This window comes from Bos taurus, chromosome 12, assembly GCF_002263795.3.
Source record: "Bos taurus isolate L1 Dominette 01449 registration number 42190680 breed Hereford chromosome 12, ARS-UCD2.0, whole genome shotgun sequence".
Taxonomy (NCBI): Eukaryota; Metazoa; Chordata; class Mammalia; order Artiodactyla; family Bovidae; genus Bos; species Bos taurus.
The window spans coordinates 11,129,155-11,142,850 of NC_037339.1; the positions used below are offsets into that span (position 1 = coordinate 11,129,155).

Genomic DNA, 13,696 nt, shown 5'->3' on the forward strand with positions numbered 1-13,696 from the left:
CCCATGCCCCCTGCAGTAGAAGCTAGGAGTCTTAACCACTGGACTGCCAGGGGATTTTAAAAGTAAACAATAAAATTTATTCTAAACAGATCATAGTTCTAATACATCAGCAATAGTTTTATCCTCTCATTTCAACCTAATACTAAGAAGTAAACGGTTCTATCCCAATTTTACAAAAAAAAAAAAAAAAAAAAGGCTCAGAAGGATCTGGCAATCAGTTTAAGTCAGTAGCAGGTGATACACTGGACCCGACCCGATATTCCAGGATCTCTTTACCAAAGCTTGGGGCAAACAGTCCTGAGCACAGGGAGAAGGAGTAAATGAGCTAAAATTAAAATAATTCAACTCATTCTGTCAGGCACAGTATTAAATACAGCATCTACCTTCAATCTCCAAGTATGTGGGAAGATTAGTGTGTCAAGAGATTCTAATCATGTGTATCTTTCCCTCTGAAAGCTGGGATCCTCACTTTCAAATTAAGACTAGATTGACCCTATGAGAGAAGAGCTATTGATCTGTTCTGCCACTATTACATTCCCAGGATGAAGCACGGTGCCCTGATATGTGGTATATTTATTAAACCATTGTGGGATTATTTTATATATATTCTATACTCCAAACACCATAATTATAATTATTAAATAATAAGTACGGTGTTTGGAGTATAGAATATATATAAAATAACCCCACACTGACTCAGTGAACACACCATGTATCAGGGATCCTCACTTGCTACTTATATTCATGATTGTAACTGCTGCCTTCAGCAAGTAACTTTCAATTCATGCAGAATTATCCCATGAAAAATTTACTCCAAATATAAAAGGCAGGTAAAGTTACAATATTATCAAGTCTACTACTAACTTACTGACCTATGTAATAACAATAACTTAAATGTAAGAGGTTATTCTTAATATATGGAAAGATGACATAATATGCAACCATGTGAAGCAAGTTTTAAGTTAACCTTAATATGAACACTAATTCAAATTGGTTAATGGTCTTACAACTATAGTTTTTCAAGGCTTAGTAAGATTTATCTTAAAAACTAAGAAACACTTAAACCACAGGTAGGGACTTGCTTACTATTAAATGACAGGGTTTCTTTTCCCTTTAGGCATATTTATCATGCATTATGAAAAAGAAATCCTTACTTGATTTTTGACTGATGAGTCCTCTGGGATGCAGACTGATTTGGGCAAATCGAAAGAGAAAGATTTTTACGAGTTAGTTTAGTAACTGCATATTAAAAATGTATTTATTATTAATTTACCCAGTGCTATAGTTACTTTGATATGGAATAATTACATGAAAACTTCCTAGAAAGCATGGTATACATTAATGTTAAATAATATTCATCTTCACAAAAATCAGAATATTCAACATTTTAAAAATTTTATGCGTTTCCATTTCAAAGATCATTTTTCTTCTAAAATAAAAGCAGCAAAAAAAAAGAGAAAAATTTCAGAAGATATGTTTGGAAAAGATTACAGATAAAATGTCCAGTTCCAGGATTCAGCAATGCTCTAAACTGAAAATAACAGTAACATTTAAAAAACCATTTTCAGGAATGCAGTGTTAACACCTCCAGGCTTAACGATGGCAAAACTGCCCCGGAAAAGCCCATGGAGGAGGGCTTCCACAGTGCCTTCCTGATACGGCCTGACCCCGGTCCCGGCCTCTCTGCAACAATCTATGTTGACCACTGAGAAACAAGTGACTTTTTAACCAATTCAGATTTTCCTAAACTACTTATTAATAAATCTAAAGGACTTGCCCTGGGTCACTGGTGGCCTCTAACTTGTTCCTAAAGAAGAAGGGAAGAGACAGCATTTGGAGGAGAAAATAAGTAAAACTGTCCTAGAGACATGCGGAACTGCCAGAAAGTACATTCAGAGTACTGTCTCAAATATATTCAATAGTAATATAATTAAGTAAAAACACAAAGGATTAAAAACTTTGGACTTACCACCTCGGGCTGTGATCCTGTTAAAAAACATAAAAAAGAAACATTTTCAGATAACAGTACATGTATAGACAAAATTACATACATGATTTCTAAGGCACAAACATATTATTACGGAAACCAATTCTCCATGCATATCTAATAAGAGAAACTGGTTTAATTTTACAGTCTGGAGTCACTTGAGACTCCTCAGTAATTTCTTACCATTGCAAAACAAATCCGTTTGAATCTCCCTTTCAACATAAGGAATCAGGTAAAAAAATGAAAATACCTTTGGAAATCCCAATCTACTAGAACATGCACTACTTAAATTATAAGTTATAAAGTTCAAAACAAAAAAAAATGACAAACATTGACTTCTTCTTAAATTGAAAGACCATGGGAAATCTGCACACTTACCATTCTGAGCTTCTTGACACCTTTTAATCCAAGCAGTTAAATCAGCATCCGCACCTGGAAAGAACAAACGGTAACAACACTCACCTGCACAACCCAACACATTCACTCACCACATGCTGACTGCACACCGCCAGGCTACGTCACGGCTCCAGAAGCTACGGATCCAACATGAGTCAGACGGAGACATCTGTCCTCATAGTGTGTAGCTAGCCTTAATATTATAGCTATTAGTTAGGTTGAATATTTATTATGTTTATCCTGAAGAACTCTGATTTTTAAAAAATCGATTTTAACCAGTCAACCTTATTGGTTCCTAGATACAGATAATCTCCATTTCTCCTCACCCTTTTCCTCTTAAAAGAGCTTCCTCTCACACAACAAAATCAGACCTGAATCAGATTCCGAATACGCCATCAGTTGGGGGAGGACAGGTCTGCAGACCTGGCAACCAGCAACTGGGCTAAAGCTCAGAAGCCTCTGTCCACCTGTCTGCTATCTAATGAAGTTGCTTATCCTGTCTACTATTTTTTCAGCAGCTTTACTTATTACCACGCCTTCAACACCAAGAAGCATCTTTATATTCGGCCGAGTTTTGTACTCTAAGTATCTCTAAGTTCCATGACATCCACTGACACTACATACAGTGAATCATAGTTCACTGCATAGACAGCAATGCAAGCATGTACATAAGCAAATTATTTCTGAAGACTCAGGGCAATGACAGTATCTAAAAAGTCATAGCATCTAATAAATTAGAATGTTAAGAAAGATTATTAGAAGTGATCGTAATAAAAGTTTATTAATTTAAGCTAACTGCAGGTACCACTATTCTGAAAAACACAAAGTTTAAAATTTCTTAAGATGAAATTTTCTAATTCTTAATTTACAGACAGAATTCAACTACACAGGCCTTAAAATACATACACACACATTTTAGAGGTGAACCTTTATATAAAAATTCTAAATGTGAAGAACCGATTATTCAAATTAATCAGTAAATAAGCTGATTCCTATCATACAAGGGGGGAAAAAGGTAATATGGAGTTAAAAATTTTTTACCCCAATAAAATGGAAGCTGAACAGTTTAACATAAGATTTTCCTGGAATTAAAAGATGAATTTGATTTTAAATTAAATATCCTCAACAGAAATTTTACCAAAGAGCAGACACCCTCTTCTGAGGCCACCTCTGAAATAATTCTAGGATAAAAGTCAACGGCATGATAATAAAGTATCAAGGAAGGAATTTAGGCAGGGAACTTTGTTTCTCTAAAAAAAAATAAGAAATAGGGCTTAGAAATCTAAAGATGAAGTGACTCATGTCTCATCAGGGTTTTCAAGTATGTATCAAGACACCAAGAAAACTGGACTCTAGAATTTGCGAAGTGTATACATGCTGGCTTGGTGACTGAATAGCCCTGTTATTCACATACCATGCTTGGGGTAACCAAGTTTGAGAGTACCTCCTACTGCCTAGATCTCTTCTTTCCTAATTTGTAGGTTTTGTTTGCAAGGTTGGGCTTGTCACCCTTCTCAAGTAGGTACACAGCAGAAAAGCAAATATTCAAAGCAGTATATATTTTAGTGTATAATCATGTATGACTTTTGTATAAGGGTTTTCAATCTCAGCATTACTGACATCTGGGACCAGATGCTTCTGTTGTGGGGACTGTCCTGTTCAGGATGTTGAGTAGCATCCCTCATGAGATGTCAATGGTATAACCCCCATCCACCAGTCAGGAGAGTCAAAAATCACTGCAGACACTCCAAACACCCCCAATGGAGGAAAATCATCCCCAGCTAGGAACTACTGCCTTAAAGAACTATGGGTAACACTCTAACATAAGATGGAGATAAAATGAGAGAACACAATTAAGACTATGTTGTCTATAATTATCTACGAGATTACTGACAACATTTTGTATTTTGCAGATTTTTTTGATACTTGGCTCTTAACAAGTTCTGTATATTATACATAGACTGTTGGCATAATTTTCATCTATTTCTCTCAAAAAGACAGTATTAGAAATTCACAATACTCTCAAAGTTCCATGTTTCTTCTATACCCTATCATACTTTACCCAAACTTACACTTCACCTCTCAATAAAAATCTTTGTTCTAAGATTTCCTTATCTCAATAATCTGAATAACAACTTAAATAGACTTCAGAACGTGAGCGCAAGTTAAGCTTTCACTTGTCCATTAGGAAAAAATTAAAAGCCAGACCAGTACTGGGAGCACACCAAGTGTTTAAACAGTTCTTTTGCTTCTAATGGTAATAGTTTTTCTGTGATTTAAATGCTAAGAAAGGCCAGTTTAATCAAATTTTAAGTAAACTCAAACTCTGCAATCAACACAAAATGTCATTAAGAGAGAAAAAAGTGTTTCTATAATTAACTTGAGATTATACTAACAAGATTCAGTTATGGTATTTAAGATACACAGATATAATGGACTAGTTTACTAACATATAATTACAATACTTACTATTTAATTTCTGTCCTTCTGTAAAAGTTTCTAGAGCAGCAGCATAGTTTTTTTCATGGTATTCACATATCCTGTATGAGCATATTAAAAATAAGCACACACATGTAAGATCATGAAACATAGCTTTCTTAAAAAAAAAAGTTTCTCATCTTTTAAAAGAACTTAAGCATGTCAACAAGCCAACAGATGTTCTAAAATACTCTAACATCTGTGTGTGTGTCAGTCGCTCAGTGGTGTCTGACTCTTTGTAACCCCATGAACTGTAGCCCGCCAGGCTCCTCTGTTCATGGGATTTTGCAAGCAAGAATACTGGAGTGGGTTGCCATTTTCTTCTCCAGGGGATCTTCCTCACCCAGGGATTGAACCCAGGCTCCTGCATTGCAGGCAGATTCTTTACCATCTGAGTCACCAGCATAACATCTAATTCCCATTAAAAATGTGGAACTCATTTCAGAAGGAATTTCTTAATTGTACATACTTGCTTATTCCAATGGAGAAGGCAATGGCACCCCACTCCAGTACTCTTGCCTGGAAAATCCCATGGACAGAGGAGCCTGGTAGGCTGCAGTCCATGGGGTCGCTAAGAGTAGGACACGACTGAGTGACTTCACTTTCACTTTTCACTTTCATGCACTGGAGAAGAACATGGCAACCCACTCCAGTGTTCTTGCCTGGAGAATCCCAGGGACGGGGCATCCTGGTGGGCTGCCGTTTATGGGGTTGCACAGAGTCAGACACGACTGACGTGACTTAGCAGCTTATTCCAAAATATAGTTACACTAAGGAATTAAAGAAGCTTTTGATTCTTAAAGAATAAAGTTACACTTATTAACAGAAACAAGCTGGGATATAAAGTACACAGACACAGAGTCATCTTTAAGCGTAGTCTGTACAGCTTAGGCAAGAAATAGATGTTCTCTCGTCAGTTAAACACAGTAGGTTTCAAATGATGACACAAAAAAGGGATTTGAAATCATTCAGTTTCATCTATACCCTGCAGTTACTTCAATCATCACTATTTTAAACTATATATACACACATACAAACTGTGTATCTCATTGCATACTGCAGTTAATACAATAAAAGTATAAAATATACCAAAAATTGAATCCTATCTCAGCTATAAAATGTATAAACACAGAGTTTACTATTTACATAAAGTTTACAGGGAGGGTAAGTTCAGGATGAGGGGACACATGCATGCCTATGACTGATTCATACTGATGCATGGCAAAAACCATTACAATATTGTAAAGTAATTATCTTCCAACTACAATAATTTTTTTTTTTTTTTAAAGAGAGGGGAAAAAAAGCTTACAATTCATCCATTTAACCATATCTAGCCCAGACCCCACAGGAAGAGTAGCTGCTGCCTACCCCTTTCTCAGCAGAGCAGTGGAACTATTTGGATTAAGTTCAAGGGATTTTTTTGCATCAGCAACAGCATCTGCAGATGAAAAAGTGGGTTTTTTGGTCAGTTACTTATGGATCCTAAGAAATACTACACACAAAATTTGAATTAGTCTCAGATTTTTAAGTTTTCAAGCTGGTGAAATGGACAAATGACTTTAAAATAGGAACAGCTAATCTGAGATAAAATTACCCTCATACATTCCTATTGACCTAATCCTCAAGCTCTTCAGGAAATGAATAAGGCTCCGTATCACAAAGTTCAGATAATTTCATTAACATCATTCATGTAGTTTGACTCAAGGTATTTAATTTTTCCCTACTCAGATTATCTATCCAGAATAATTAAAATTACAGAATATAGAATACATTCTTTTCATAAAAAACAGAACAAGAGAATTCATTCAAATGTTCTGTAAATTAGTAAATGTGATGCTATCCTTTTTTAGCATATCCAAGAACCAAAAATGAAATCTTACAAATTCTACACCCACTGCAGAAAGAATCGACAACCGTAAAATTTAAATGAGTGATGCGCAACATAATGCTTGTCATATTTTGGCTACTTCACCTTGTACGAAAGATCAAGTTAAAAGTCCTAGAAGATAACCTCTATTTTATTTGATTCACTGTATCCTGGGCAAAGTGTATAAGTTACTTATAGAGACAATGTACTTTGTAAGGAAAGTTACCACTGTAATTCCCAAGAAGAATGTGACAATAAGCTCTTTGACAGTAATACGGTGCATCATCTGGTTTCTGCTCCAAAGCCTTAGTCAGCTCCTACAAATACAAACATGCTGAGTGTCAGTAAATGTTTTTTAAAAGTTACTGAACTCTAATTAAACATGATCTTTAATAAAATAACCTATTATCACAAGCTATTTGGAGGAAAGATAACAGGGAAACAAGCTTGGAGCCTTTCTTTGCAAGAGGATCAATATCCCCCCTTCTCCCCTTGAAGGCCCACAATCGAATGTAATATCTATGCAAAGCACTTAGCAGTTTCCAGCCTACAGTAGGAACTCAATAAATGGTAATTATTATCACCTCATTTATCCTAAAGAGTTTAGTTGATATACATTGACCATCACTGATTTTCTCCTTCTTCTAATTTGGAGAAGATTCAAAGACCATGTAGAATTTAAGATCCCTAGAAAATGTGAAGCTGTCCAATAATTTTTAAGAACTGAAAGTTAAATCTAGAGCTCAGGAGGTTAATGGAACCAATAAATTCATAAGCAAGCTTACCTGGCCCTCTCCTATCCTCTTGTCAAAGGCCTAAGAAATTACAACATTCTGTCAAAAGCCCAGCCAGATACAGTATCTCATAGGTAGCTACTATCAACAGATCAAGAATTAACAGAACAATTGAAACTTTTGCCACTCTGGGTAGTCATAGTATGTGTTAGCTGGAACAATAATGATGCAAGAAGACAGAGAGCACGATCTGTGAGGCCAAGGACAAACGCAGGCAGACAGGAAGGCTTTGATCCCACAGCCATTTACCCACACATCCTAAGGGTTTTGGCAGCTTTCTTAGTTAAGCAAAATTCCTTCAACAGCCATACATGGGGTTCTGCTTAAACCCTGTAGTGTGATTCTCACAAAGAAATGTATATTATACTTGGTAATCAGATACCTGCAATCCAGTATACCTAAAATCGAAAGCAATGTTTTACCATCTTAACCCCTATCACCCTGATTCAAGCAGTAATGAAAACTAGATCTTGTTACTATATCTCTATTCAAAACAGATGCCTTACCAGCTGACTCAGAGCAAAGGCCCAAGTGCTCCCATGATCAGTTAAGGCCCTCCTTGACAGAACCCTCCACTCTCTTTCTTATCCCATCTCTTTAAAACTCTTCTCCTTGTTCCACAATGGCCTTCTCTTTGTTCCTCAAACATCTCCTGACCCTCCACCTTTTCACTACAATGCTCTTCACACTACAGTGTGTGGCGAAAATCCATTCCCTCACATCCTGGTCAGGGACTGTGCCAGAGACAAGATTCAAGTCCATGTCTGACTGCCTCCAAATCAAATCTTAACCACTATACACGGCCTCCTGGTAAAATTCCTTTACTCCAAGTTTCTTTCACACACCATCTAACATCTGTATTAACACAACAGTTCCTAATGAAATACTTAAGCTAAAAACACCACCTTGCACTAAACTTTCAAACAATTTGGAACACAGCTGATGGCTTCTTATGTACCTACTCCCAAAATCAAATTTCCAACCTCTCCTCACCAAGAACAGGTATGCTATAGGTCAAAAAGGCTGTCGTATTATAATAACATCAGGCTCATCAATTCAAAAAGTATTTTTAAACATATATTTTGGAATAAACACAGGCCAGACACTGGAGGTTCACAGATGCATAAAATATTCCTTTTCTTAAGGAGTCAGGTATAAACTTTGGAATTTTGAACAACCCACTTGCAAATGACCTTTAAAAACACCAACCAATTGTTGCAATTAGGGTGATTAGGTTAAATAAGCAACTGACTTACTTTGGTGTTAATAAAAAAAAAGAAGTTACCCCAAATCACCCAACACAAACTGAACTTTATAACACACCAATTTGTATGTCATGAATAAAATACAACAATAAATTTTTATTTTGAATATGGAATATACAATATAATAAAGCCAAAAAAGGTTAAGTTAAAATAATTGTGCTGTCTGAACTACCTCTGACTTGGGGCGCGTTTTCAGTGTTTCAACTGTTTCTGTGACAACAGCTGCTACTCACTGGCTGCTGACTGAAGGCAGGTATCACAAAAGGCAAGGACTTCGGTGCTGACACTTGAATCACAGCAGCAAAAAGGCTTTTTAACGCAGACTTACATGAAACATATCCAAAGATACAGTATTTCTCACATGAGTTGTTATAGTTGAGCAATTTATCGTTCTCAAAAGTAATGAAATCTATTGAAGTGTAAAATATAATTACACTGAAATCTTTACCAAGATAATGGTAAAGAAAGTAAGTACCCTGATAACACAGAACTACAGGGGGAAAACTACTTTTTAAGGAATTAACATTGTTTAAGATTGCGATCTTGGAAAACTAACTTCCAAATCTTTAGAGCTTTAGGCTCTTTTAAAATGCTAACCAGAAAGGTAACTTGTTAAGATTAAAAGCAAAAGCAGACTGCTCAGACTGACCGAAGGTCTAAAGGCCTTTAGCTCTAGGTGTCTCATGCTATCTCCACTTTCCACTTTCTTCCAGTCACACCTAATCCCCAATCATGGATAAACAAGAATACCAAGCCTTCTCCCTTCCTAAAAAGCAGTGCTGGAGAAAAATCACATAATCATGTAGGACTGGAATGTTTTATTCCAACCTGCTATGCCCTCAACAAAGCTATCTGTGGTCAGCTACTTCAAAGTCAGCTCACAAACATTTAATTATATCATACACCTCAATCCTACCCACTCCTCCAGAGGATCAGCTTCATGCCCTGAACCCAAGACTCATTGCTTCTGAACTCCATAACCTGAGTAAGTTAGCCTCAGCTTCCTTGTTAGTAAAATGCACTGCATAGCTGTTCCGAGAATTACAGTAGGAATCATTTAATACATCTGAGTGCCTACCACATCGCAGGCACTACACCTAGAAGACAGTGGTAACCAGATACACAAAACCCCTGCTCCCCTGAAGCTTACATTGCGGCCTCATTCAGATAAAGTAGTCAGAAAAGACAGCTTCCTTGAGAAGGTGACATTTCAGATGAAATCTAAAGTGACAAGCATTTCTAAGCAAAACAATAAACAGTCAATAGAGAGGACATTCTAGGCAAAAGAACTGCTGCAAGTCCAAAGGCACTGCACCAGGCCTGAGTCAGACACACCTGAGTAACAGAAGAGAGCCGGTGGGGTGAGAACCTAGAGAGCAAGGCTCTCCAAGATGCCTACCTCAAGGGCCTCACCCTTGGACCTTACGGTACTTGTCATTATAATCATCCTTTCCAGTGGACCCAGTTAGTTCCATTTTACAGACAGGAAGTCTGATCAAGAAGAGTGATAGCCAGAACTTTTCTGAAACCAAGATATGGTAGACCCAAGCAGTCTGATTCCAGAGCCAGTGCTCTTAAGCACCATTCATATTGGGCCTCAAAAGATCCTTATAATCCACATAAACGTTTTCTCTCTCTGCTGAATTGAGACTTCCTCTGCAAAGATTTTTTTTCACTTCCCCAGTGGCCTCTATTCTACTGTACCTTATATACCACTCCACTAGAGCATTTATCTTATATTCTAATGACCTGCTGACCTGCCTCTCTCTCTCCTCTAGACTGCAAATGCCCTCACTACAGTATTTTCATCTTTAGATTGCTGGCTCCCAGTACAGCCTTGTTCACTAATATACACTGTTTAATGAAACATGTCATCAGCTTTATATACTTTCTCTTTATTCTTAATAGGATGGTGTTATATAAAAATGTGACATTTTAACTCCTATAATATCTAATGACCTTAATTTCAAAACAGTTACTTTAAACCAGCCCTTGGGGAAAGCAAGAGGGAAACTGACTCTTCTCATCAAGGTTCCAGCCCTACTCATTATTACCAATTACCTAGTAATTAACATTCACCTGTTTAACTCAGTGAGAAGATCATCTCAAGATTTAAAAAGGACATTTCGTCTTAACACAGGCTGGTTCTTACCACAATCATCCTCCCCACTCTGGGTTTCTGACTCAGGTCCATGGCAGGTCCTGAGAATTCACATTTCTAACAAATTTCCAGGTGATGCTCCTGCAGAGGGTCTGGGGATTACACTTTTGGAAACCACGAGAGCACTAGACTAAGAGCAGGAATCTCCTGTCCTCAGGCCCCTATTCTGCCTCTCCCTGGCTGTACACATCTCTGTGACGGATCACCTGGATTTCCTTGGGTCTGTTTCCTTCTGTAAAAAGGAAGGGTAAGGAGTACTGGCCTACAGGAACCATTAGTACGTTCAGAAAATCTGCAGTGGGGAATTCCCTGGCAGTCTTCACTTCCACTGCAGCAGGTATGGGTTCCATTCCTGGCTGGGGAACTAAGATGCCACATCACGTAGTGGCCCCCGCCCCAAGAGGAAAGAAAAAGAAAATCTGAGGGAGAGGGTATCCAAGAATTTGCATTTCTAAGGAATTCCTAAGTGATGCTAACGCTGCTGGTCCAAGAACCACTCTTTAAGGACGAATGTACTAAAGCTAACCACACACCTATACTATATAATTTCACTCCTAGAAAGAAAAAAAAAATTGCACTCTTAAAACAAAGGATATGCATGTGTTCAGCAAAATACATGTATAAGAAAATTCAGTGGTTTTATTCATACTAGCTAACAACTAGAAATATCCCAAATGTCCACAGTTAAACAGTGCTATATTAATACAGTAGAATACTACACAGCAATGAAAAAGAACTGTCCCTTCCCACAAACTTATGGATGTATCTCACATAATGTTTAAAGCAAGACAGAGTAGCTACACTCAACGAAGTATGATGCTGTTTGATACTATATGATACTGTTTGTATGAAATCCAAGGAAAACTAACTGATGGTGATGGAGTTCAGAACAGATGGGTAAGAGGAATCATTGGCTGGGAAGTAATTTAGATTCGTGTTACATACCACACGTCAATACGTAATTTTAAAAGTAAAATAAGTCAGATATAAAATGACCAAGAATCCATTATATTAATATTTTTTAATAGCAACTATTATATAAACTAGATTTCCAAAGGAGGCACAGGGCCTAAGAGGACCACACAAATGTAGACTCTTAATACAGATACTAAGCTGAAATAAGGAACTGTAGAGAAAAACTCTCAGTGCCTCTGGTAACATTATTCTAACAGTGACCCCACAAGAATCACTAGAAAACATCCCAGCACATGTGTAATCAACTGCTTCATTTTAAGGTCTTCATATCCCAACCCCCCCAAAACATAGTCCAAGCTACAGATAAAAAGCACCGATGGATTCCGCCCGGCTTCCTCTCCACCTCCTCTCTCACTACGTCCATCCCACTCAACCAAACGGGTTTTCTTGCTGCTCCCTGTTCAGACCTACTTCACTCCTACTTTAGGATCTTGACACTGGCTCCTCTTCCTGCCCGAAATAATCCTTCTGCAGAGCTTCCAAGCTCACTCCCTCGTGCCTCTTCTCAAATGTCACCTCCTCTACTAACCATGAGTCAATTTCTTTCAGAAATCACAGCCAAGAGAAAGGTTCTCTTGCCTCAAAACCCTAACCTTACGTATGTTAGATTAGAACAGCAAAACAAAGTCTCCTCTCTTTTTAAGCTTCAAAACAAGAAACCCCTGGCTAATTTTGAGACCCACTGCATCATGTATTCTTAGCTTGGGCTCTCTGTATTACTTCAAATTATTACTTAACTCACTCTTTTGGATTCCTTTACAGCTTTATAAGCTTTCACTGCACACAAAGTGCTTTGTAAGTCATTTAACTGTATAAATTAAGACTTTAATCCATAGCAACCAGTGCCTTCCACACAGCAGCCCCCCCACCCCCACCCCCGCCAAGAAACTGTTTTGAGAAATAAAACAAATGAGTGAATAATAAACAGAAACAGGGACACCTGGAGATTTTCAGGCACACAAGGGGGAAAGGTTTCTGTCCTAGTGGTGTGAGTTCAGACAGGCACTCAGCACCTGGTACATAAAAATAATCAAGGATGACCGCCAAACGAAAACCCGAATGAACAAACATCGAGCTGAGATTTCACTTTTTGTTCCAGTCACAAATGCCATTAAAAAAAAAAAAAAACATGCCCCTTGAGGCCCACAATGCAGGTTAGCTCTACCCCTAAGACAGAAGAAGGTTACGCTAAGGAGCTCCAAGGATGCATAAAGGGACCAGGGGTGGAAAGGGGACAAGACGAAGGATCTAATATAACCAGGCCGCCGCGGGGCAGAAAAAGAAGGGGCGGAGGCTGTCAACATCGGGGCTGACCCAAAGGAGAAGCAGCGGCCCCGACCCCCGGAAGACAGAGCCGGGAGGAACCCGACGCGGCCGCCTGCCCGGGGGCAAAGGCTGTCTCACCTCTAACGCCGCTTGGGGGTCCTGCTCGATGAGGGCATCTGAGAAGCTCCGGAACAACCTGCTAGGAAAAGAAAGATTTCAAGCAGGGATCACGAACCAAAGAAAGGGGCGGGGGGATGCCAATTACACCAAAGAGATGGAAAAACACGCACCTCGCGGCCGCCACAGGGCCCGCCGCCGCCGCCGCCATCTCTAATCGTCACGGTTCCCGCTGCCGGAGCTGCTCTTCCCGGGGTTACCAGCGCCGCCGCCGCCGCCGCCCAAGGGGGAAACTTCTGGAGAATCACCCACCGAGCTTCCGTCCTAAGTAGCCAACGAGCAGCCGCGCAGACTGCTGAGGGGAGGGGGGAGAAGAGGCGAAACGCGGGC

The 13,696-nt window shown here is 38.7% G+C and overlaps 1 protein-coding gene across 3 annotated transcripts in view; it reads right to left on the reverse strand.

The window, feature by feature from the left end:
• The window catches only part of SUGT1 (SGT1 homolog, MIS12 kinetochore complex assembly cochaperone), a 40,758-nt gene extending 27,118 nt beyond the window's left edge, over positions 1-13,640 (reverse strand). For 2 of the 3 annotated variants that reach the window (NM_001046203.2, XM_059892035.1), the window contains exons 1-8: positions 13,480-13,640; positions 13,328-13,388; positions 6,955-7,045; positions 6,230-6,299; positions 4,853-4,923; positions 2,366-2,419; positions 1,970-1,986; positions 1,155-1,189 (exon numbers count right to left, since the gene is read on the reverse strand). In NM_001046203.2, the coding sequence (NP_001039668.1) occupies positions 1,155-1,189; positions 1,970-1,986; positions 2,366-2,419; positions 4,853-4,923; positions 6,230-6,299; positions 6,955-7,045; positions 13,328-13,388; positions 13,480-13,517 (437 nt within the window). In that variant the 5' untranslated portion in view covers positions 13,518-13,640. The remainder of the gene's footprint in view (positions 1-1,154; positions 1,190-1,969; positions 1,987-2,365; positions 2,420-4,852; positions 4,924-6,229; positions 6,300-6,954; positions 7,046-13,327; positions 13,389-13,479) is intronic. The other variant, XM_005213631.5, reaches the window with a different exon arrangement.
• Between the last annotated feature and the right edge of the window lie 56 nt (positions 13,641-13,696).